We start from the raw sequence: 26,389 nt of genomic DNA on the forward strand, positions 1-26,389 counted from the left end.
CGTCAGGTTTTAACGTACGAGTAACGTCAGGTTTTAACGTAGGAGTAACGTCAGGTTTTTAACGTACGAGTAACGTCAGGTTTTTAACGTACGAGTAACGTCAGGTTTTTAACGTACGAGTAACGTCAGGTTTTAACGTACGAGTAACGTCAGGTTTTTAACGTACGAGTAACGTCAGGTTTTTAACGTACGAGTAACGTCAGGTTTTTAACGTACGAGTAACGTCAGGTTTTTAACGTTCAGGTTTTGTTGGAACACTTTTCCGAGGTGTTGATTTCTTGCCGGTTATTTTGGAGGTTAGTTTCCGTTGCTGCTTGGCTGTGATGTTTCACTCTGACGTCATGTTTAGTCGACCCTCAGGGATGTTAATGGGTCGGACTAAATATCAGAAACATCTCCGTACTGGATTTGTTTTGTGGCTGTTGTTGACGTGGTGTTTCTCACAGAGGGAATTTAAAGATGAATAAAAACGATAACTGAAGGTCTTCACCAACGATTTTACATTTCTGTAGTTTTCAACTGATTTCCTTGAATCTTAAGAAATTCAAACAAGTTTCTTTTAGTCGAATCTAATCAGGACCTTTTGAATCGAAAATGAACAAGTGACATTTTCAAGTTTTAAATCTTTGGTCTACTTAAACCAGCAGCCTCAATAATAATGTACAATAAGTGAATAATTTTTTTTATTTCATTTATTTTGGGATATTTGGTTTGTAAAGCCTGTTCCTTTCATATTATAATTTTTTTTTAAAGTGACGTTCTTTAAATTGAATTTTCTTTTCTGTATTCAAGTAGAGACTAAAACATCCAAAGCCAAAATCAGGTTATTAATCACATTTTTTACATTGTTTTTATTGTTTGACAAAATGTCAGCAGAGCAGTTTATAAAATACTTAAACTGTCTTTCAGTGAAATAAACTTTTCTGCATTACATCACATAGTTTAATTTAAAGAATAAGTTATTTATGATTTAGAAACTAAGCACAAACTGGTATTTGTGACAGAAATTAAATGAACAAAATTTAGTAGCTAATCAATTCAGTTACGACTAAAAGAAATCTGTAGAATTGCTGTTTTTATTTAGTTATAATTGTAATATAATTGGGGTTTGTAAATTTTATTAATTATAAAAGTAGTTGATTTATTAGTTAATGAAAATATTGATTAGTTTGAGGCCTAATTTGGACAGAATTTAGTAAATCAGACTAAAATATATTCACACTGACGGATAAGAACTACTCTTCTGTTGTACTTTTTTATTTACGCTAACAATAACAAACTTTTCTTCCCTTTTGTCCGCCGCTGTGAAACAGGACAGTAAATGTATTATTTTTTTTTTATTATTGTGGTTTGTGGTCTTTGACCCGCCGGCCTCAGACACAAATGAATTTCTTCTCCAGACAAAACATTTTGTCATATTACCATAAATGATCTGTGCGATTATTTGAATGTGGAGATGGGAGCCTTCTCTATCTTTTATTATGGTAAAGGGCCATATTATCATTTGAATGACCATCTTTAATAATAGAGTGGTGGGCTTGGCGGAGATGTGAGGATTGGTGGGTTTGTCGGAGGACCTCGTTTTCTCAGAGGTGGATTGTGGGAAGTGAAGGTCGTTCTTTGGTGCGAGGCGTGTTTGCTCGGAGGACAAGTGGTCCGAACACTCCATCTGCACGCTTACATTTTCTTTTTGCTTCTTTGTGCATAAACATTTCCAACACACTGAGGTGAAAGAGGGAATTATTTCTATAGTTTATCCCCACAGAGCCGTTCATCTTCGCAACAGCTGGAAGAGCTTTTACTCAACTGTAGTCCAAGAAACAGAAAAGTCACCATCGAAGTTTGAAAGTGCAGCGAACGGATGGAAATTTAAATCAGAGTGATTCAGGGGAACGAAGCGCTCGGCGTCTGATCGGGATTCAGACTCGTGGAGGGTTTTAAATGTCAGCGCAGACATCTTAGTCTGGTCAGATTGGATTTTAAGCTTTGAGCTGCAGCAGAACTTTAGTGGAAAAAGGGCAAAGAAAAGCTTTTTTCTTTCCATTTTCTTTGTAAGTCTTTTCTGTTGTTTTTTGTTTTTTTTTAACTTTCACTTCTTTTCATTTTGTCCTGTTAGTTTGTCGGTCATGATTTTATGTCCGATCGAACACTGATGCAGAACAGGGAAGCTGGAAAGAGCAAGAAATCAGCAGCAAACACCAATTAAATTAATTACTTAATTCTGATTTATCAAAACTTCCTCCGATTTGGGTTTTTATCACTGAAAATGTATTTAGTTTTGTTGTTCCAACAATTTTAAGAGATCATTTTTTTGCTCCGGTGAATTTTGACGAGCGTTTTTTAACCATCTCGATTGAAAGCACGAATATGAGATCTAATATTCAGACAAAACTTAAAGAAAGTAATTTATTTTTGTTTGGTCTTTGCACCAAAAATTAATTCATTCTTCATTACTTATGGTTTTAGATATTTACACTCTTGTTGAAGTGCTGCTGGTTCATGAATCTGCAGCTCAAATCTGTTTCTGATCTGCCAGAAGAACAAAAGCCAGTTCGTCTTGTTGAGATCTTTTAAGAAGCACTCAGCTTTTAACACCTCCAATCACAACTAAAGAAAAACTGCACAAACCATCATACGAATGATCTCACTTCCCCTATTTTGAAATGTAGATTAAAAGCTGCTTCCTCTGCAGCATTCAGTAAACTTATTTTATTCTATCACAGGAGACTCGTTCCTTCATTGTTTTTCTAGTCTTTTTTTCCCCCTTGTTTTATCTTCTTTCTTATTAAATTATCACTTTTTACTTCATTTCAGTTGATATTTCCTTGTTTCTGTGTCTTTAAATCTTAAACACCTGATAAAAAAGCAGCTCAAACTCCTGTTTAAAAAGATGTTTACACTATTTTCCCAGATGAACAAACCAACATGTTAAAGGTTGTGTCATTCGTCATGTGAAGTGTAACTGCCGCCTGTCGCTCTGCAGGGCTGCGCCTCCTGGAAGTGGTACTTCCCGTTCCACTACGCCCCGTTTGCCTCTGACTTCAAAGACATCAAAGAGATGTTCACCGACTTCGAGAAGGACACCAAACCAGTGAGAACTTCTTTCTCTTCTTCGTTGGTCTCCGTGATGTTTTGTTAAATATGTCGCACCAAACAAATAACAGAAATTCACTATTGGTGATTTAGATTTTTCTCCTGTTACACATATTATTCTCAGCTTATTTAAGGTATTATATAAGATAACGTACATAATATAATACCTGCTGAGTGAGTGTGTAAACACCTTGTTTGTGTGCAGTTCAAGCCCCTGGAGCAGCTGATGTCCGTGTTTCCTGCCGCCAGCGGTAACTTCCTGCCCCCGACATGGAGGAACCTCATGAGCAGTCCGGTACGTTTCAGAGGGACGACTTTCTGGGAGCACATCGGGTTTTATTTGTACCAGAATAATTTTAAAAAAGCTATTTGTTTTTTTAACAAACTTTTCCTTCCATGCAGGACTCCTCCATCATCGACTTTTACCCCGACGACTTCGCTATCGATCTCAACGGCAAGAAATACGCCTGGCAGGGTGAGCGTCTCTTTACACTTTATTTTTACTCAGTGACGTTCCAGCAGTTCTTTATCATCGCCAGGAATCAACAAAAGAAATTATTTCTTCAAACTTTCTAAAAGAGATTTAATCGTTTGTTGCCTGAGAAATAAAAAAAAAGTCAAAATATTCCTCTGAGTGCTGGATGTGAAGAAAGTAAAAGTTCTACAATAAACATCATCAATAATCCCATGATTGACTCCGAGCTTGTGCTTCTTCTCGAAGGCGTTGCCTTGCTGCCGTTTGTGGATGAGCGTCGGTTGAGGGCGGGTCTGGCTGACGTCTACCCCGACCTCACAACTGAGGAAGGTGAGCTGAACTTCACTTCCTGCTGTAATAAAACGTGCTTCTGTTTGTTTGTGTTGACACGTTTTAGAGGAATGGTGAGAGCTTTACATTTTCTTATTAGTTTTCTGGAGATCCATCTGAAAATAATCCCTCATTCATTAGAAAAGAAGATATTAAACTACAGACTGTTTATAAAAGAGTTCATAGCTTCAGGTCTGTAAAATGGTTCTGATCCAGAAGTGTCTTCAGCTGCAATACCAGCGAGTGCCACTAGAGGTCGGCTCCAAAAAGCCTCCGGCTCCATAGACTCCCATTCAACTTCTCTCATCAAATCCAAAGTGAATAAAATGTGTCCATCAGTTATCTCGGTGTTGTTAGCTAAAGTCACTCCTTCTTATTAGTTTTCTGGAGGTCCATCTGAAAATAATCCCTCATTCATTAGAAAAGAAGATTCAAGAAGACCTGTTTTTGGGGGCGTGTCTGTTTGATTGACAGGCCTGTGGTGCAGTCAGGTTACAGCTATCGGTGGGCGGGACGTAGTATCGTCAGGTTTCCGATCAGATCGGTCAGATCCACCGCTGGCTCCTCCCCCAGCTCGTCCAAATATGGTCACTTCCTGCTCTGAACTGTGAACTGTGCCGTCTGTTGCAGTGAGAAGAAACAGCCTGGGCAGTGACGTGTTGTTTCTGGGGAGGTCTCACCTTCTCTTCGACTTCATCCATGAACTCTACCGAGCAGAATCTCACGAGGTAACAGAACCGGAGACGCACGCGCTTCAACTTCGCTTTAATTCAGACACAATTCAACACGTCAGCTTTTGTTTCTCAATGTGAGGCGACAGGCAGCATCTGAAAAGTTGACAAAACAAGTTTCTCATTGTCTATAATTGATTTTTTCAAAGTATCTTAACTAATGCGCACACACACACACACACAAACACACACACACACACACATACACACACACACACACACACACACACACACACACACACACACACACAGTCAGCTGCTGTGTAATAACAGTCTTCTTCTTCTGGTGTTTTGCTGTGTCATGGCGCTGCAGATGTGTCGTGGAGCTCTGCAGCTGTCGCCTGCTTTCTGTTCAGTCTTGCTGATTGTGCGTTTCTAGACAACCGTTGTTCCGACTCGTTTTGTTCCCGCTGGGTGAAAACTTCTTAATGACCACGTCAGAGCTGCCAAGCAAAATGCACATAAATCACAACATACTTCATTTAAAATCTGAAGCTCTGTTTAGGATCTCAACTCGTGGTTCGTGACCCTAAAGTGGGTCACTTTGAGAGGGTCGTGAACGTGTGTAGAAAATAAAAAAAAGCTGAGGGATAAAAAGTCGGCTTTATTTTGAATATATTTCCAGCTTTGTATGTGCGAGTTGTGCTGCAGTGAGGTGTTTAGGGAACACCTGTTAATTGTAGCTACACAAAACATTTTAAAGTGAGTTAAACTCATCAAAACCGCATGAAAACTGAAGATTTGTACCCGAAAATCATTTTCTTTTCTTTTTTTAAATGGATTTTATAATTTGGGAATTGAAAAAATTCAAAGACGCTTTAATGTCACACGTGTGATTGTTCACATGGGAAATGAGGTTTTCTAACATTTTCATGGTTTAATGTGAAATTCATGTAGATTCCTCTGAAAACCTTCCCACATATTTCCCTCAGGTTTTCATATGTTGCAACATGTCATACATACAAGTTTTCATCTGGAAAACATGTGACATGATAGTGATCTTATAAGTTTTAGGAAGTGTTAGGGTTGTGTGGATGTGGTCCAGGTCAGAAATAAAGAGCCGCTGTGTCTCCGTCAGGCCACCGAGATCCCGGCCGAGTTCTGCCACGGAATCCAAGGAACATTAAACCTGGACGACAACCCGATTCTCCCAGATCAGTAAGGAACTCGCGCTCATACGCCTCGTCTCATGTTTCAATGACCGTCTCCTCATTTATTCCTTTCTTTAATTTCCCCTTCAGGCCGGTGAAGTCGCCGATTCCTCTGCTGCGAGACATTTCGGAGAGCAGCGCGATCGGGTGAGTCGCAACTTCTACCGTCTGAAAACAGGAACACGAGCAGAACATCACGTTAAACGTGTAGAAATGGTCACGCTGCATAGTTATGTCATAAACACGACAACAGACATTTTGTGGACTCTCAGAATGAGTCCAATAAATATTTCTATCGGGAAAAAATATCTTATCTTGACAAACAAGCCCGAGTCTGACGTTATTTCTTTGTTAGTTTACAGTTTGGACAGGACGACACAGTTTTCAAATATTCTAATAGTCGTTAAAATATAGAAAAATCTATTAGTATATGCGACTATCGTTCTTTCAACACTTCACAAACCATCACAAACTCAGGATCTCTGTTTCTCTTTACAAATGTTCCTGTAAAGATAAAAAGTGTGAATGTGTTGGTGTGTTTCAGGGTGAAGTTCCAGGATCCTGCGTTTGGAGACGGCTTCGTGTTCAAGGCCGTCCTCCTGCCGGCAGCCAAGTGAGACGCTTTCTGCTTTTACACCAACTTCTCTCATAAGTTCTCTGCTGAACCTTAAAGGCTCTTTCATCTCAGGTGTGGAGACACTTTTTAAAGGATGCAGCTGGTAACAATCCCATGAAAAGACCCGAACCAGCCGCCTCTCGGCGCTCATTCTTTCCGACTGAAGTCTGAAATCGTTCAAACTTTACGACACCGAGTACTTTTGTTCTGAAACGATGCTTTGAAGTTTCCTGAAGCTCCTGGTTTTTGTAGTTTTTCATCAATCGCTACTCAGAAAGGAATTTTTCAGCTGCTTTTCTTAAAAATTGCGATGATATTTTGCAGTTTTTAGTGGGTTTTTTGCATTAAAATTGCAGAACAAAAGTAAAAAAATTTAACACAAAGTCTTTATTTTAATTTGGCAGAAAAAAGAAAGTTCCCCATCTCTTTGGTTTATGTGGTGCAGACGTAGTTTTCTTATTATTATATAATACGTCGGCTCCTTCAGACTTTCCGAGTCGGCTCCAGTTAAACATGACGGTGTTTTTGTAATTACTCTCCCGGGCAGAAGGGGGAGACAAAACTTCCCCTCTGCAGTTTTTTTTTTTTTTTTTTAACCAAACGAGTGCAGCGCTTCAAGTGTTCATAACAGTTCTCATCTCTTTGTTTTATAAATGTCAATAAAAGAGAAATGTTTTCCTGAAAGTTCTTCAGTCGGTGCAGCTTTCACTCTGCTGGTTTATTTTCAGGATTCCCAATAAGGTGTTGAAGCCGGGCGACTGGGAGAAAGGGAACCGGGAGTCATGGAGACCTCAGCTGGGCTTCAACCCCAACAGGCAGCAGGCTCACCTGGATCAGTCCGGCTTCAGGGCTCTGGGGTGAGTTTATATATATATATATATAAATATATATATAAATGTTTCATCTACAACAACCAGGACAAACATGGGAGGAGTCACACCTGCTGTCTGACAAGCTTTTTCCTTCAGTATGAGAAGTTAACATGGATCTACTGTCCAAATTTCAATACCGAGGCTTCGTCCATAGTAAAACGTTTTTGTTTTAATCTCAACCGTTAGCTGCATCGTTTAACGTATAAAAGCTCCAATTGGTCGTCTCAAAATCACTTCAACCTAAATAAATCTCTTTACGTTTTATTTCACTCTCTTCTAACTCATTTTTTGGCCTCGTATTTGAGTTGAGCCGCAGTAACTGGAGGCTTCTCGCTAGCCGACATCTACCGATAGCACGCGAGTAGTTTGTGAAGTCTTTTGCTCAAAGGCTCAATGAACAGGAAGTGAAGCGACGGCGTCGTCTTACCGCTGTGATCACGACAGGGTTTTAGATTTGAAATGTTTGTGACGCTCCCCATTAACCAGCCGTCCTTGATTATGATCTCAGCTCTCTTCTCCACACGTTGATATTATCATTAAGGAAATGTGAATAATTGAACATCTGGCTCGGTCCGACTGTGGCGTGTTTGGGAATTAATCATGCACACGTTTTTTTTTCTTCTCTTTTCTGACTAAACTCAGTCGTTGATTCAGTAATTCAGGCAGTTACGTTCCTCGATGGGGCGAGCGAGCAGGTGCACTCGGGGGGTGGTGGGGGGATGGTGGGCAGGAAAACCTGCAGCAAATCATTAACAAAAATAATTTACTGTTGCTTTGGTTTTAAATCAGTGACTGTCTGTGGCAAGAGGCCAAAATCCAACTTCATCCAGTCGGTGTTTTCCAGCTCTGATGTGAAAACAGAAAACAGACGTCTTCACTGAATCATCAAACCTTCAACGTCCACGTCCTGGGACAATAACGTCTGTCTAACTATCAGTGGGGGAATGTAGTTCAGTATATTTACTTCAGTCTGGGTTCCCATTGGTCCTGGAATATCCTGGAATTATAAAAAGTCTATTCCAGACATGGACAGTCAAGGAGTTTGATCTTAAGTACAACCATTAGTCTCATTAAGTACAAATTGAAGGTATTTGTACAGTTTGTAGATGAATTTACATGTTTGTTTGTTTGTTTGTTTGTTTTTTCCTCTTCCTTCAGTCACAGTGTGAACAGGAACCAACACAGTGGAGGACAGTACAGCAGCACTCCTCCACCGGGCAACTACAGCCAAGGAAGCTACCGGGCTCCTCACAGCAGCCACCAGCCTTTCCAACGTCAGTCACACACACACACACACACACACACACACACACACACACACACACACAGGTCCATCTTCAGTTGCATTTAAAGTGGACTTTAAGGGAGTTTTAGACTCTCACTGAGTTATAGTCTTCCTGTTTCCTGTCTGTATCGCTGCTGTCATGAATAATATAGATGATAATCAGCCATAACTGAATCAAGTCTAACTTTATAGAGGTGTAATGTTTGAGATGTAAGTTCTGCTGAAGGAGGAGGACCGATGGAGCCGCCGTCTCCAAGGTCACCGAGGAACTTTGAAACTGGCTCGATTGTCAGATTCACTTCTGCAGCTTTGAATCCAACAATAGCAGCATCATATTGCGTTTTATCAATATTATTACACCTCCACCCACTACAACAGCAGCTCCATTCAATGCAGCTTAAAATGTGCTTTGACTCTAAACTTCCTCCTTGTAATGTTCATCTCTTTCTCTGCACTTTACAGCGGCCTCGCTTTTCACGCTCCGTCATGAAAGCCGAGGTCGCTGCGCTGCTTTCATGAACATGAGAATTATTATTCTCAGCATTTTTGGTTCCTGAGGCAGAGAGTAAGAAATAGTCAAATATTAGACCGTTTCATGCTCGTGTTGCTGAGCTCGCTGTCCACATGGTCTCCACTTTATTTTGTTACGTAAAGTCTGATGGATAACTGAAATGACACCCCACAGTCCTTTGTATATTTTCATTATTTCAATCAATATTTCACTGCTGGTCCTTTTACTATCTTTTCTACTCCACGATAACCTCTGGACAGCTTCATTAACAGTAAACCTGGTTAATGAAGTGGTCGCTGCAAAGGTCAGAGGTCATTTATGAAGGAAGAAGCTCTACTCTTGAGTATCGTCAGGTTTCCGATCAGATCGGTCAGATCCACCTCTGGCTCCTCCCCCAGCTCGTCCAAATATGGTCACTTCCTGCTCCAAACCGCTCCGAACTATTAAAGATGGTGACGGACAGAATCTGAACTGGAGGATTCATAATGTTCACAAACCAACGATGACATTACTGATGGTTGGTGACATCACTGATGGTTGGTGACATCACTGATGGTTGATGACATCACTGATGGTTGGTGACATCACTGATGGTTAGAGCACTAAATCTGTTATGTAAACCTGTAAAATGGAACACAGAAGTAAACAGAAACAGAGCAGGATCATTTATATTCTGAATTTATGGATTAATTGTACAAAATGTCCAAAACTTTCTCAGAAACCAAAACGAAGTCGATCTTCAGCCCTGAAGACGAACAGAAAAGCAGCTGTGAACATTCGACATCCTTTAATTTATTCATTAACTAATTACTTTCCATGTAAATCAGACATTGTCATTGTTTCTCTGAGAGGAAATTGGACACCGCCGCCCAGCTGACAGCGAGGCACCAATAATTGTCTTATATGATTAAATAGTTCCCTTTTGTCGGTGACACGAGGGACGCTTGAGCGACTCGTCACACGTGGAGGCAGCGACTGGCTGCTAATCACGGCCTCGGCCTCGGCCTCGGCCCCGCGCTCCTCCGCCAGCGCTCCTCCAGTTGGACTTTGATGTGCCAATTTGCAAGTAGATGAATAATCTCATCTGGCCGCTGATGGCGTGCGGGGGAGTCGCGGATATTCTGGTGCCACTTGATGCAAATGGAGCTTCTGGCTCCTCCGGATTGCGGCGGCGCCTCCCTGATCTCTGACGCTCCTTCTCACTGATAAACTTCACAATTAGGACGTTCTGTTTTGAAATCTGTGTGTTTGATGGAGAAGTTATTATTTGAATAAAAGGGAAGGGTTGTGAACCTGCAGCCTCAGGATGATGTTATGACATCATCTGAAGCAGATCTGTGTTTCTATGAAATCAGATTTGTGCAGATGTTCTGCTGAAGCTCTGAACCTTTGACTCTTTTTCTGGATGCTGAGTTCTGGTCTGAAATCCGACGGCACAGATTTGAACGTTTGTGATTGTGTTTAACGTTGAAGGTGTAAAGTGGGCTGAATGTGGAGCGGCTTTAACTCAGGATGTGATTATCCGGACGAGGAGGCCGGAGGCTGGCTTTTGTCCACATCACAGGTTCTCAGGGCCGTCGTCGGCTCGGCCAGTAATCACCGCTTTTGTGATGTTTTTTTGTTGTTGTTGTTGGCTGATGATTAGTGTTGCGGGAGCCCCGGGCCGGTAATGAGACTGTGGAGTGGCTCCGCTGGACACAGTGGCCCCCTGTGATAAAAGCATCCGGGGGGATCCCGTTTGATTGGGTGTGTGAAGAGGGTTGAAACCAAAGTTAACTTCCCCTTTGACGGCGCTGCTACCTCCTGCGGTGATGTGTCAACACGCTGCCTCTGCAGCGCGCCGCCGGCCTTTGTGACCGGCGGCGCGCTGCTGGAGGCCATTATTGTCGTGACACCGAGTTTTAACCGGGGCGGCGGAGTCACGGTTTGATCCTGCAGCCGAACTCCTCCAACACTTCAGAGGAACCTGAACTCACCACGTTCATGTGGTTTGTTCTCCGGATCGTCATAAAAAGCTTCATTATGTCCAAAGAAAAAACATTGGATCTTCTTAAAAGTTGAAATCTGAAGCCACAGTTAGATGTTAGAGATGCAGCTTTAAAATGAAACATCAGACGCTTCTAACAGATTCATTCATTTTCATTCACGCTGTTTGCTGCAGAGCGGCCGAGTGTTGTTCACGTCACAACAAACCGCAGGAGGATAAGAGTTTGAGTTTTACATGTTGTTTCAGGCCTGAAGTAAAAGAGCAGAGCAGCTTTTTCAGTTTGGACAAAATGTGCCTGCGGTTTTTAGTCTTTGACACATTCATACTTATTTTTGTAGGTTTATTGAATCGTTTCTGAATTAAATCAGATCAACGTGAGTTCTTGCACAAACGCTTGTGTTTATGTTCTGAAAACTATTGAAGTCATTTTCTATAGAAAAGCAGCGAGTCCCTGTGATATGTCATTAATATATATATTGATATATTTTTAATAGAGGAAAACTCCTCTTGTGATTCGGGCCCTCACGTCTTTTGTTTCCAGCTCTTTTCTGAGATGAATTCCCGGTTTGTGGATCAGCAGCAGCGGCGGCTGCAGCGTCTTTGTCCACAGAGAAGTTAGCGTCCTGCTGCTGGGCGAGTTGGACGAGCTGGACGAGCTGGACGAGCTGGACGATCTGAGTCCAAGAGTCGCTGCGCTGATTGAAAGGAGGCGTTTAGTTGTTCAGCTCGGTTGTAATCCGCCGTTAATACAGCGGACGCAGCGTGTTTTAAGGATTTAAAGCCTAATCCTTTGTTGGCTTTTGTGCGGCGCAGACTGGAGGTCTATACACTTTCAGATCATTGTTAATTAAGGAGATTGACAGGTGTCCACTTGTAATTCTCTCCTTTGAGTCGTCGCGGTGATGAGAAAAAGAAAACCGCCGTTATAATTGGAGCCCGACTGGGTGGTCCACTTAAAGTTTGTTGGTGGAGGAGATAATCAAACATGAAAACTGAATGAGGAAAACTAAATGATGATGTGAACAGCAGTCGGCCTGCTGGAGGCTAAATGTGGGTTTTTACTGCTTTCTGCTGTGGTCAGCGGAGAACCGGAGAAATCTGGACTTTAGTTTTAGTTTCTTCGAGTTTATCAGGTGACGCAGATTATTTCAGTTTTTTATTCTTTAGTTCGTTAACGTCTCGTCAGCATCTTTTTAAAGTCTCTTTCCCTGTTTATTTAAATGAGGATTTACAGACGTTTGTCGGTTCCAACGATTTGGAGACTCAAAAGTTCAAATGCTGATCTGCTCGCTATCACAGCTAACGATCACCACCTCAGTTTAGCGTGTCAGCATGCTAACATTTGCCTATTGTTTCTGTATGCGGACTACAGCAGAGACCTCTTTGCGTTATATGCGTGTGTGTCTTTGTTATTTCGAGGTGCGGTATTGGTACTTATTTGTTGTGGATCTGCAAATCACTTCTTGTGTTCACGTGACTTCGTACGCACGTCGGCCCCTCCAGGAAACTAATATTACAATATTGCAATCGCCGGTTTTTCCACAAAAGAAGGAAACTCGCCGATAAGTGAGTTTAATTAAAGTTGACTCAAAGATCAGAGGTTCTGCGAGCGGTCGCTGTTGTGAGCATCGATTTTGAGGCAACTTTCAAGAAGCGCTAAAATCTCCTAAACCTGCGTTCAGTTTGAAAGTACTGGAGCAGCTTTTAACCAATCAGCAGCCTATATTCAACGTCATCGCACTTAGCCACGCCCACTGGTCCCTTATTGGTTTGGTTTATTATTAAAAAAAACAACTGATTACAAACGTGAACGTCGTCATGTTCAAGGAAAGATGACGCAACAAAAAGACCTCCACATACATTTACTGTTTATTTAATGATACTCATTTTTTATTTGTTTAAAAGTCTTAAATTAATAGAATTTTGAATGAATGTGAGCCAAGTTTCTGGAGGACTTTGCTGCTGTGGTTTCAGTCGGGTTCAGGCAGTTATTTCACAAGAAACGTTCCATATTCACATAATGTACAGCAGCTTTATAGCATCAAAATAGTATGAACAAAACAAAGCTAATGGAGATCTGAACTGTGATTTCCTCATGCTTAGATAATCAGCTGTTGGAGCCACGCACGTAAAAACAACTTTATAAAGAGTTCAAATACACTCATGTTTAACAGTGGTTCATACCAGACCAACACAAACACATGATATTTCATATTTCCATGTATTTTAGTGACATAGATCTGAAACTGAATTTCCACTCTCCTGCTAACAGACTGTTTCAGGCTGCTGTGATGTGATGAGTGTTTTTATCACTCAGGTGTAAATATGTAAAATGACACATCAAACGGTGCAGCTGTTCATAAACAAACATCAACACGCTGCTCAGATCGAACGTCCACTCTTCATCCAGAACATCGTCTCCGGTTCTACTCGACTCGTACCGGCCGCTCAGGTTTCACCGCGACTCCTCCAGGTTGGTAAACGTGAGGCTCCGGGTCCTTTTCACGGCCCCCCTTTCACCCGCCCCGGGCTCAGCCACTCAGCAGGCCTGCCCCTATAAACAAACAAGACCACGACTTGCAGCTGGTCATCGCCTTGGCAACAGTGAATCTGGAAGAAGCCGTCCTCTTTCTTTTTTTTTAAGTGTGTCTTTGTGAAGGGCTCGCAGCGATGGACCCGGGGTACTTCAGCCCTCCACAATGCTGCCGGCTGAATGCTTATTTCATTTTCTGAACAAAAAATGCAAATGCAGCGCTCCCGCTCTCTCCTCGCCTTCGTCTCTCCTCCTCCTCCTCTTCCTCCTCCTCCTCCTCTCGGCTTGATTCGACGTTTGAAAAAAAAAAAAAAAAAATCGTAATTTCCTCATAACAACGGATTCATTCTGTGTCCATAACAGAAACGAAGCTGTGTTTCTCTTTTTTTTAATGCGTGAGGTTAAAGCCGGCACGTGTTGGGTTAATTAGCATCCATGTTTAATGTCACATCCGTCTGCGTTCAGCTTTTAAAAAGTCAAGCTGGAGGATTTTCTGGGGTTTCGTTGCAGTTTAACTCGATGAAAGTGGTGTGTTGGTGCATTTTGTTGGTTTTCCCAGAAGTCGTGACTTCACATCGAAGCACACGTAGAAACAGTGAAGTGAAACATGCTGCTGACGTGTTGCTGTTCACGTCTCTGCTCACTCAAACTCAGCACAACCACTTCACACTCAGTCTTTTGTTGTGTGCAGATTCCAGGCAGAACAGTCTGATGGGAGCGCCGCCCTCCTTCCACCAGCCCTCCTTCCCGAGGTGAGTCCCACCGAGTTCACCTCAACACCAACACTGAAATCTTCCTAAAAAGTCCTCCAACTTCCTCCCGTGTGCCCTCGGTCATACGTGTGCGTGGACCGGGCCCGTGTGCTCGGCGGGGCTTCATCACGGCCGGATTCAGATTTGTCTGAAACAGATTTCTCTGGAGGAGGTTTGTGCAACTTAATGAGGCATCACTAATGCAGAGCGCCTATTGATTCCAGCTCCAGACCTCTCAGAGTCCTAATCAGGTTCCCGGTTCAGCGTTTCAGGCCCATTGTGGCTCCGTGTCAGCGCAGGTCACTGGTTATTAGCGCCAGTGAAAACAGTTTCTTTTAGCGGCTCAGGACGGGACCGGGAGGAACTTGGAGAGGAGGGATTACGGATTCCAGCGCTGGTTAAGTCGGCCGCTGGCCGGAGCGTGACATGGTTCAGTAATGAGGGATGGAGCTTCTCCTCCTCATTGTTCCTCACCGGAGACTTTAATATCTCCTCCGGACCGACGCCGCTCCGCTCGGCCCGCCGACGCCGTGCGGCCGCCTCATTTCAGGGATGATTTCAGCCGCGTGTGAATATGGTTGGTTGGATTTCGTCCTCACCTCTCAGGAGAAGCTGCTGCACATCCCTCGTAAACGCAGTCGAGGGCGTCTTAGAGAGGTCAAAGTTCAAACCAGGACCGGCTGCAAATCCTCCAACGTCCATCCGCCTCAACTTCTTGTTCTAATTTTAATGAAAAGGCTGAAAAAACTTTTCAAGTTTCATTGGAAGAAATTTAAAAACAATCAGCTACTAATTTAATATATAAATAGTCAGAAAATGTTTTAAAATGTTTTGTTTGACCAACAAACCAAAAGCAAAAGATTTCCAGTTTGAAATCAAATACAGCACAAAAACAGTTCAAAGTTTCTCTGGAGAAGTTTTTAAAAACACATTTTGAACTATTTAAATAATCATCATCAAAACTGTTGCAAATCAGTTTTGTTAACTAAGTATTTCATTCATTTCCTTTTGTGTGTGTTTGTATTAAAACATGAAATACTGAAGTTTGAGATGTGTTTATATTTCCATAGTGAAGCTCAGATGTTCATCAGATCAATAATAAATAAAAGTCTTTAATAAAGCGAGTACAGATTATTTAAAATAGAGAACTTTTCTGTTTAAAAGCTGTTTTGAGTTGAATTAGAAGAAGCAGCGCCGTCACACTTTGATGGAGAATGAACGGTTTTAAAACATCTGTAACTTCCAGATGTTAAAGTCTGAGATGATGAAGTGATGTTTGGTGTTTCCTGACTGATGAAGTGTTCGAGACTCTGACAGGTCGGTTTGTCTGCAGGCAGCAGCAGCAGCAGCAGCAGCCGTCGTACCGGGGTGGCGGCGCCGGCGCCGGCGGCGGTCACGGCTGGGACCGGGCCGTGCAGTCACAGCAGTCCAGTTACCAGCAGAACGCCAGCCGCGACCGAGGAGGCGCGGGCGCGGGGGCGGGGGCCGGCAGCTACCAGCAGCGCTACGACAACCGCCGCGACGACTGGCAAGAACGGCGAGACGATCGCCGGGACAACCGTGGGCAGCAGCATCAGGTACACGTTTAAACCGGCGAGCTGACCTGGCTTTATTCTGAGGAACATGTGGGCGGGGCTACAAGTTTCCTCCTCAGACGTTCAGGTTTGTTTTTATTCCTGAAAGTTGAACTGAAGTTTCGTGAGCAAAATCAGGTTTTTGTTCATGGGCAGATCTGTGAAACAAAAACAGACCGAGGCCTCTGATTGGCTGTTAACGGCTGATGATGCTCCCACTTGGTTAAAATTTCAGGAAGTGTTTTTGTTTGATTTTAAATGTTGATTTTAGTCTTAATTAGTTTTTTATTCTCTAAAAATGTTGAATGGCTCTTTTAAACTCTGTAGTAGAAGTCTGGTACTTTTAACTTCATTTACGCTGCGTAGTTTACATATTTTTATTTTCAAATATATTTTAAAAAGAGAAATTGTAAAACAAAAAAAAGGTTTAACACTTTCATAGAAATGTGTGAAATCTAAAACACTAAAACAGTTTACATGAAAAGAAAACAGAAAACTCGTCACATCCAAGAAGCTGGAACCAACAAATATTAACAACTTAAACAAGCAATAAAGGATTTTCTTTTTCCGAAAGTTTTCAGATACTTAATCGGAAATTTGAAAAATTCTCCTTTGATTTTATTTTTTAAAGTCCTGAAAATGAAAACTCTTCACTCTGAACATTTTGAGTCGACATTAATTCGTTCTTATCTGGAACTTTAAAAGAGTTTCAAACAGGCCTGATGAGGAAACAGGAGCCTCACTGACTCTAAAATCAGGCTTTTATTCTGAAATCAAACAAAGACCTCAGCAAGTTTAAAATAAAAACACTTCCTGTTCTCTTCAAACTGGACGGAGAAGAAGTTGAGTGTTTAACAGAGATAAACTGTTTAAAGTCTCAGCCTGAAGCCTGCTGACCTATTAAAGGGACAGTTCGCACAAAAAAACAAATCTTCTCATTTACCTTCAGTTCATTCAGTTTAAAAATCAAACAGCAGCAGGTCTTTAAAAACAACTCCATCGTTTTAATCAGGATTATTTCTTCAGTACAAAAAAGATTAAGGGATTTTTTTTTTTATTTTTATTTTTACTTTATTTATTTATTGTTCGGTTGTTTTCTAAATTAAGATTTTTCAAAATAAATGTAAATTATTGTTGTTGAGGTTTTTTTTAAGACTTCAGGGTCATGAAACTCAATATTATTTTTACCAAAACTTTATTTTGAAACCAAATCCTTTTGATGAAAGCAGGACAAGAATAATAAATTCTAATAAAATTAAAAAAAAATGTCTGGATATTAATTTGACTTGCAAATAATTAGTGAAATATTTGCAGCTAATTTAAATCTCTGATCCAAATAGAATAAATTGAATTCTGCAAATACATTCAGAAAACTTGGATTTGCTTTTTTTTAAATATTTTGTTTTACTGTTCGATGATTATAATTGTTTAAAATATTAATTTAAAAGCATGTTTGTTTGTTTGTTTGTTTGTGTCTCAGGCCTACAGCGCCGGCCGAGGTTACCCTCCTCCTCCCCCATCCAGACGCTACAACTGGAATTAAACTCAAAGTGGGACTTTGGGATTTTATGGAACGGGCGATTATTTTTAGGGGAACCATAATGTCATCTTCTGACATATTTTCTTCATTTTAGTGTCTTGTACAATTTGTTTTCTCTCTCTCGTTTTATTTTGAGAAAACTGTGATGTAATTTGTGATTTTTATGAGAAGCAGCAGGTCTAACAGAGAAATCTCTCTGAAGTGGTTCATGTTTAAAAAAAAGAAGAAAAGAAAAAAAAAAAGTAGTAAATGAAATGCAAGAAAAACAATGGTGTGGGTTCTATTCATCAGACAGGAAATGGGTTTTCAAAATAAATTAGAATCCCACTTAGATTTAAAAAGGGGAAAAAAACGATTCAAAATTCACTTATTTTTAATCTCCAAACTGAATTTTTCTTACAAGATGAAACGTTGTTAATATTCCTGAAGAATATTTGATTAATTTAGATTTTTTTTTTTTTTTTTTTTAGCTACAATTAAAAATGTCTGAGATTCACTCTTTGTTCCCAAAAAAACCCCGAAATCTGCTCTCATTTTTTGCTTGAATTTTGCTTCAGTGTTCACAGAAAGAAACGTTGACTGTCCAAAATGAAACGATCATTTATTCAATACTGGAAACATTAAAATCAGTTGTAACAAACGATGTTTGAGGATTTGAAAATATTTCTCCGTTCGTTGGTTCCGAGCTGCGCAGCGTCGCTTGTGTGTTTCAGACCGGTTTCTATTGCTTCTCTTTGTTAAACCTGCAATAATTTAGTCGTGGAAGTGGAAAGGGGGTTTGGGGGGCACGCGGGGAGAGTGCATCATCCTGGATCTCCTAAAATTTGATTTCTGTGTTTTGTTTCAGCAGCAGTCATATCTGTCATTTACAAAGAAGACGTAACAAATAGTTCATGTGGAGGCGGGAGGAAATAAATCATCATCAGCATTCAGTTCAGCTTCGAGCCTCGACATGTTCCGTTGAGTTTTGCAGCTTATTGCTTAAAAACACGACGTGTCTTTTGAGTCCCTGCGTGCGTAAAGGAACCAGAACTTTACGCACGGAAAGAGAAACCAATCTGGTGCCTGTTTTTGTCCTGCAGTCGGTTCTCGGGGACAAAAACAGAAATCCATCCGGGGACTGACGCCCCGCAGGCCCGCTCCCGCGCCCGGTGCTCTCGGTATCCTACCAAGTCCTCCCGTACAGCAGGTTGGAGCCGATCATGCTGTTGGTGTACTCGATGAGCGCCGCGTCCGTCTGCGTCATGTTGATCTGAGCGTGCAGTCCCAGCGGGGGGCTGGGGGACAAATCCTCCAGCTCCTCCGTGGACGACAGCTGGTTCACCTGCTGCTGCTGCTGCTGCGGGGGTCGCCGTCATGGCCTCACCCGAGCCGTTCTGTCGGTTCCCGGTGTGGGTGGAGCCGCTGGAGTCGGTCCGGCAGCCCTTATCGTTCTTGGAGAGGACCGGGGACACGGAAGAGGACCGGCGGGTCGTCGTGCACTGTCCTCCTCCTCCACCGCTGTCCTGCTGCAGCTGCTGCACGGTCTTGTCCTTGGACTGCCGCTTCAGCTTGTACCGGTGGTTCTGGAACCAGATCTTCACCTGGTTCGGTGTGAGGTGGATGAGCCCGGCCAGGTGCTCCCTCTCCGGGGCGGACAGGTACTTCTGCTGCTTGAAGCGCCGCTCCAGCTCGTACACCTGCGCCTGGGAGAAGAGCACGCGCCGCTTCCTCCGCGGCGCCGCGTGCAGCGTCACCATGGACTTGGCGCCGGAGTCCATCCCGGCCAGGCCGCCCACCATCCCGGGCATGTTCATCCCGGCGGACGGGCCCATGAATCTGGAAACTTGGAGGAAAAATCATCAAGACTGCATGAAACAATCATCGGAATGTTCAATTAAATTGCGTCAACATCATAAATCACATTCTTATTTACGAATAAACAAACTACGGGGTCCTCTATTAATATCGGGTCCTTCAAAAACAATAGAAACTTTAGTAAATTAGAAATTGACAAGAGGCGAAAAGTGCAGCTTCTTGCAGGGTAAATTAATTTAATTTGATCAAAGGAAAACTGGATCATTTTTAAATAAATGGAGCCCAATACATTTTTATTTAATCAATCAATGTCATTATGGAGCATCACCAACACTGAAGTCAAAATAAGGCAAATAAAATTGCAACTAATTAGAATTCAGTTATTAAAAAGTTTATTTTTGACTCAACGAACATTTCAAATAACTACAGAAATATAAACTCAGGAAATTAAACTATTTTAAGGCCTGTTTTAAAAAGACAATAATTAACATTATAGCGGAAAATTTAGATCTAAATTTGAGTTCAAGCAAAAATCTACCAAAATAAAAGAGTTCACAAACTTCTCTCCTCCACAAACTCTGGACCGGGCCTTACTTGTCGGGTACCGGGGCTCCGGGTTGCTGTACCACGCCGCCGCCCCGCCGCCTCGCACCGTCTCCTGGTAGGACGGCAGGTCTCCCACGTTCCCGATGCCGCCGTTGCAGAACCCGCCGACGGCTCCGGAGAACTGCGGCACCCCGTGGGGCACGTGGTAGGACCCGCCTGGGGGGCCCAGGGCTGCTGCTGCTGCGGTGGCTGAGGAAGAGGAGGAGGAGGATGATGAAGAGGAGGAGGACAGGTGGTGATGATGGTGGTGGTGGTGATGGTGGTGGAGGTGAGGCGGCTGCTGCTGCTGCTGCTGCTGCTGCTGCTGCTGCTGGTGATGCTGGTGATGCTGGTGATGCTGGTGATGCATACCGGGCTGGGAGACCTGCGGCTGCCGGTAGGCCCCCAGCGGGGCTCCGAGGCACCCCGCCGCGGGCTCCATCCCTCCGAACCTGCGGTAGCTGTCCTCCATCGGGCTCAAAATGTCAGTCACTGAGAAGGGGGTGGAGTGCCTTGGGCTCAAGGACATGGTTCGGCCCCACCGTGCCCTCCGGTCCGGTCCGGTCCGGTCCGCTGCTGCCTCTGGCTGGATGTGCTGGGCTGTCTGCCTGTGTCCCCCTCCCTCCCTCCGGCGTCCTGCTTCTGGTGTCTCGCTGGGAAGAAGTCCAGCTGATCGGCTGCAGGAGGAGACCAGTTGCCCTTATCCCGCCGGACCGCGCGGGGGGGCGGAGCGACGCGGACAGCAGCCAACAATGACAGCATGACAGGTGAGCAGAGGGAATGGTTTGGACCTACTTTGTGCTGCCGCCGGTTCTGAAGATTCTCTTTAATAAAGTCTCTTATCTCATTAAAAAGATACTTCAGAGCCTTTAATTTAATAAAGAACTGAAAAGATGATCAAATCTGATATTTTCCTCCAGATGAGACTTTTTGACTCTTTGAAACACTTCAGCTATAAAATGAGTTCATGTCTGTTTGAGCTGCTTCATATCTTACTGTTCAGAGGAACTCGTTCTTCAGCCTTCATAAACTCTGATTTGATTATTTTACACGTTAAAGTCTGTTTGTCAAACTTATTTATTCTGTAAATTAACTTTATTATTCATTTAAATGTTATTAATCTAATCTGCTGGTTTTTTTTGTTGTTGTTGCAGATTATAAAGTTCAGAAAATAATCATCAGCTGCCTGAAACCTGCAGATACTGAAGTTTGTTTTTATATTCTACTTTTTTATTCTGTTTTTCTGCATTTTATAAAATATTACAGCTCTGACCTAAATCATAAAATATATTCAGAACAAGGCTATTTATTAGTAATAGTGTTTAGATTTTAATCATTCTTTGGTGCTTTAAAGTCGTTAATAATAATAAAAAATAAATAATAATTCTGTTATTAATGTATGATGATTAATTTGATAATGTTGCAGCTTTTGTTTAATGTGTTTGTCGATAAGTTTAATTTCATTTAAATTGAATTCATCATTTGGTGGAAAAAGGTTTTGTTTTTTTTAAATGTGAATTTCTTGATTTTCTATTTGGACAAAATAAAAATTGGAGCCACAGAAGAAACTAAATAATTGTTTTTATATTGTATTAATGAAAATAAAAAACACAAACTTTTAAAAATCTGAACCTTTTATATAAGGCGAACTCTGACCTCAATCTGTGGATTTAGTTTTATTTTTGCTGCAGAGTTCAGACTTTAATTACAGATTTTCTGACTCAGACTTCAGAAGATTTCCAGCCTTTTTCTCTCTTCTTCCTCCTCAGAGTTTCAAAGATTTCCAGCCTTTTTCTCTCTTCTTCCTCCTCAGAGTTTCAAAGATTTCCAGCCTCTCGTCTTCTTCAGTTTCCTCCTTAACGAGCAACAATCCACCTTTAAACGTGCGCGTTCAGTCCGAGCAGCCAATCACCTGCTGACCTGCGGCGTCACGTCACTTCGCGTCCTTTTTGTAGTTTCCTGAGAAGCGAGGCAGGACGCGCGTGTTGCTCTCCGGTGCACCGCTGCAGGAGGGACCGGGACCGGCACCGGCACCGGCAACCGGACCGGAGCTTCATCCCGGCCCCGAGCTGCTGCTGCTGCTGCTGCGGGTCGTCAGAGGTAACCGGATGTGTTTACAGATGTTTCTGTTCACTTTATCGTCACTTTATTATTAATTATTAATTATTAATGTGATTATATCTCTATGATATTCTTCCAATACGTTGTTATACAGATTTAATTGAAACTTATTTAAGGCTCTGTGTTGTTCTAATGATCCCACAGGGACTTATAATGTGTCTTTGTTTATTTATAATCAGCTTAAGGTGAATTAATTATAATATTATATTCTCTGACGTCACGTTAAATTCATAACGACAATATGTTTCCTCTGCACAGGGCTCAATAGTTTCTGATTTATAACGTCTTTATTTTACTTTTTATTTTTACTATTACTGACCTAAAAGAGGCTTTTGGTAAATGTTATGATATCATAAGATTAAAGTGTCTGAGGAGGTTTATGATGAGTTCAAGGTGAAAATATTTCACGTAAAAACACTGGAAGGCGATTTTTAACTCTTAATAAATATACATGGACATAATTAAAGGTTCATCTGGTACTCTAAAGTTACCTTTAGTGTTTCTGTTCGACTTTAATCACTTTGTTGGATCTTAAACTATGACTTTTAAAATGTTAGGATATCATAATGTTGTGTAATATGATGTCATGACATGTCTATGGTTTAAAAACACAGAAATAGTTTTAATGTGTTTTTAATCCTCATACATCTTTTTTTCTTTTTTTTTTTAAAGTTTATTGACTTTAAGAGGTTTATGACGAGTTAAATGTAAATTTATTGCATTTAAATACATTGAAAGGCATTTTAAACCCTTAATAATATATGAACATGATAATAATATTAACATCTCTACACATACAAGGCCATCATGTTGCCCTTGCTCCTCAGGTTTATGACTTTTTCTACATTTTATTGACTTTAAAAAAGGCTTTTAGAAAATGTTCTAATATCACAATATTTCCACAAAGACTTCTGAAGTGTCTGAGGTGTTTTATGATGCGTTTAAGGTCGAAATATTGAAGGTAAATACAGTAAAACTTGGTGGTTTTGACCTACAATGTATCTATTCTACTGTTTATTAACTTTATGTTGACCTAAGAGAGGCTTTTAGAAAATATTATAGTATCATATATGACGTTTAGTGTGTCTGAGGTGATTTAAGGTCAAAATATTTCACATATATACACTGAAAGCTGTTTTTAATTCTTAATAAATACACTAACAGATGTAAAGGTGCCTCTGGTGCTCTGACGTTTCTGGTGAGACTTTTACTTGTGCTAATAATGATCCTGTCATAACGAGTTTATGGAGAATTAATTACATCTGAACAGACTTTTTATTCATTATTTACTAAAATGACTTCTAATGTGTCTGATGTAGATCAGATGAGATGTCAATATATTAAATTCTATAACAATACTAATTCCAATTATGACTTTTCTAAGAGCGCTTCAGATATTTACTCTCTTTAAAAGTAATAGTATCAAAGTTTCAAAATAAGTTCAAGTAAAAGTTCTGCACTAAAATAAAAGTATGTAAAAGTTTTATCATCAAAAATAATGTAAGAAAAGTAAAAGGGCTTTTTTTTATTGTTCGGTTTGAAATGTGAGCGGATGATTAATACAGTAAGAAAATTAACCCATTTATGATGTCTTTATGATGAGCCGAGTCAGAGGGGCGGGGCTAATCCCAGCTGACTGAGGGTGAATAAAACTTGTTTATTTTGTTATCAAATTTAACATTTTATTTTTTAATGTATCGTGTTTTTTTTGTTAAACTTATTAAACTAAAGTAACTAGATGCTAAAAAATGACGAAGTCAGTGAAACAGAAATTGCAGTTTTTCCCTCTGAAATGTGGTGAAATGTAAAAAAAGCACAAAGTGGAAATAATGAATTGAGTTTACAGGAAGTTTTCTGTCGAGAAAGTTTCAGCACTTCTTGATTTAAACACCTGAAGTGTCTTTACAGATCACAGATCACCATTTAACCTATTTAAACCATTTAAACCATTTAAACTATGTAAACCATTTAAACTATTTAAACCATCGTTACAGGGAATAAAAATAACAAAGACAGTATAAATTAAACTAAAACTGCAGTTTTCTGAGGGTGTTTGAGGAGAAAGTTCTGAATCTTGTGTGAAATCTGAACTTTATCCTTCATGAGAAGTTCTATTCATGTTTTTCTCCCAAATGTAAATGTCCAGATATAAAGAAGCAGGTTGTTCACAAAGGACTGAAATCTTTCTCGTGTCTTTCTTCTCTTTCAGCGTCTCCGTCTTCTGATTTCCGAGTTGAACTCCTTTAAAACAATCTTCCTGCAAATCAGAGAAGAAAAGCTTCTTCTTCTTGGCGTGTTTTCCTCCGGCGGGCTTCTCAGTAGGATGCAAGAAGAAACAGAAAGTTCAGTAGGTTTTGTCAGTGTTTAATATGAGCTGTGATGTTTCCTCCAGCTGCTTCTTTAACTTAAGACTCACCCGCAGACAAGATTTTATGATTTTGCTTCAATATTCCAGCCCTCAAGATGCCTTTTCAAAATAAGATATTATTCATTTATGATACAATAGTAAAAAAAAAAGCTGCACAAATGACAACAAGTCCTTCAACGATGACGTAAAGATTTTTCGCCTCTATTTAGTTCATTTTAGGCACAAAAACTTCACCAGGTTATAGAGAAGGTCGGGATTTTTTAATTAAAATAGAAGACCTTTGTTGTCATGGTTACAATGAGAAACATTTTGTTAAGCACCAGAAAGTTTAAGTCCAATGTTTTGTTGGCCCACCCGTCAACCCCGACCTCCTCCCTTTTGTCCGTGGCTCTGCAACTACGTCACCTTACTTCCTCTTTCCTTCCTGTAATGATTATTGCGGCCACTAGAGGGTGCTGTTACTTAAACCTGAACTGCTAACATGCTAACGACAGCAGCACATTCTTATATGCTACTTGTAATATTTCAGCATGCAGTCATAAAACAAGAAAACAATCAAACCAATTCACGGTGACACCAAGAAAACCCAGCTGGTGTCTCCTGACCTGACGCCTTCATCGGTCTTGGACAGTGAAGCTCCGCCCCTCTTGAAACGTGATGTCATCAGAACACCCGTAGACTTTCTGAACATTTCAAGGGTCTCTTGACCGTTTACAGAGTTTGACACACAAAAAAAACATCTCCAATTCTGTCGTAGAAATCACTGCATGGGCTCAGGAACACTCGGCTGTGAGCGGACATGTTTTCTTTTTCCCAAAAATCTGATGTTTCTCTGCTCTACTTTCAGGTCGATGGTGAAATCACAAATGTTCACGTACCAGTGGCCACAAAAAACATCACAACACGTAGACACGGAACAACCTCGGGGACGTCTACGGAGAACCTCGGGGACGTCTACGGAGAACCTCGGGGACGTCTACGGAGAACCTCTGAGACGTCTACGGAGAACCTCGGGGACGTCTACGGAGAACCTCGGGGACATCGATGGAGAACCTCGGGGACGTCTACGGAGAACCTCGCGGACGTCTACGGAGAACCTCTGAGACGTCTACGGAGAACCTCGGGGACGTCTACGGAGAACCTCGGGGACATCGACGGAGAACCTCGGAGACGTCTACGGAGAACCTCGGAGATGTCTACGGAGAACCTCGGGGACCTCTACGGAGAACCTCGGAGACGTCTACGGAGAACCTCGGGGACGTCTACGGAGAACCTCGGGGACATCGACGGAGAACCTCGGAGACGTCTACGGAGAACCTCGGAGACGTCTACGGAGAACCTCGGGGACGTCTACGGAGAACCTCGGAGACGTCTACGGAGAACCTCGGGGACGTGAGCATAGGACAACATTTTCTTCACGTGGACCCCATCGACGACGTGATTAAAGTTTCTGTTGATCCGCGTCTTCGTCGGCAGCACGTTGACTTTTCAAGCCGTGTTCTCGGTTCTCAGACTGAACGAAGGGTTCCTGTTGCGTCTCTCTGCCTTCGGTGGGCGACTGAGACATTAAAGGTGCCAACAAAGTTCTGTTCAATGTTTCTGTGAGCACAAAACCAGACGAACCAAAAGCAGAATAATTGAGCGGAGAATCTTGTTTAATCTTTTATTACCATTTTTCTTAAAATGAAATCAAGATAAAGATTTTTCTTTGGACCTGTTGAAACTTGACCAGGTATCTTTTCTGTTTCTCCAGACCTGGTCCTCGGCGCTCTGAAACAAACCCACCTGTGGTGTCGACTCATGTCTCCGACCGAGGCTAAAGGTGGGGGGAGGTGGTGGTGGTGGTGGTGGTGGTGGGGGGGGGGGGGGCACTTAACTATAACCTCTATTTGTATGAATCCGTCCTTTACATCTCCTGCCTCATCGTTTCCTTTCATTTCCCTCCGCAGACCGCGGCTCTCCGCCGGCCTCTCTGTCCGTCGCCCCTCAGTTTAATCCTCGGCTCTCCGGAGGAGCATTAGGCCAAGCAGCTGGGGCCCCTGAACGCCTCTTGAAAAGGCAGCCCACT

The 26,389-nt window shown here is 41.8% G+C and overlaps 2 protein-coding genes across 3 annotated transcripts in view; one reads left to right on the forward strand and one right to left on the reverse strand.

Moving 5' to 3' along the window:
- xrn2 (5'-3' exoribonuclease 2) overlaps positions 1-18,093 on the forward strand; it is a 35,050-nt gene extending 16,957 nt beyond the window's left edge. For both annotated transcript variants that reach the window (XM_069177470.1, XM_069177471.1), the window contains 13 exons: positions 2,984-3,091; positions 3,299-3,388; positions 3,496-3,568; positions 3,815-3,898; positions 4,529-4,626; positions 5,708-5,787; positions 5,871-5,927; positions 6,325-6,393; positions 7,125-7,253; positions 8,427-8,542; positions 14,276-14,336; positions 15,670-15,913; positions 17,391-18,093. In XM_069177470.1, coding sequence (XP_069033571.1) covers positions 2,984-3,091; positions 3,299-3,388; positions 3,496-3,568; positions 3,815-3,898; positions 4,529-4,626; positions 5,708-5,787; positions 5,871-5,927; positions 6,325-6,393; positions 7,125-7,253; positions 8,427-8,542; positions 14,276-14,336; positions 15,670-15,913; positions 17,391-17,453 — 1,272 coding nt within the window. In that variant the 3' untranslated portion in view covers positions 17,454-18,093. The remainder of the gene's footprint in view (positions 1-2,983; positions 3,092-3,298; positions 3,389-3,495; positions 3,569-3,814; positions 3,899-4,528; positions 4,627-5,707; positions 5,788-5,870; positions 5,928-6,324; positions 6,394-7,124; positions 7,254-8,426; positions 8,543-14,275; positions 14,337-15,669; positions 15,914-17,390) is intronic.
- A 430-nt stretch (positions 18,094-18,523) lies between these two features.
- On the reverse strand, positions 18,524-20,555 carry nkx2.4b (NK2 homeobox 4b). Its single transcript, XM_069177472.1, is given in 3 exon segments — positions 18,524-18,796; positions 18,798-19,275; positions 19,842-20,555. Coding segments are annotated over 3 exon segments (1,179 nt in total). The 5' UTR covers positions 20,362-20,555; the 3' UTR covers positions 18,524-18,615.
- Between the last annotated feature and the right edge of the window lie 5,834 nt (positions 20,556-26,389).

The sequence above is a fragment of the Embiotoca jacksoni genome, unplaced genomic scaffold (assembly GCF_022577435.1).
Source record: "Embiotoca jacksoni isolate LCO1_2020_lvr unplaced genomic scaffold, fEmbJac1.0.p SCAF_73, whole genome shotgun sequence".
NCBI lineage: Eukaryota > Metazoa > Chordata > Actinopteri > Embiotocidae > Embiotoca > Embiotoca jacksoni.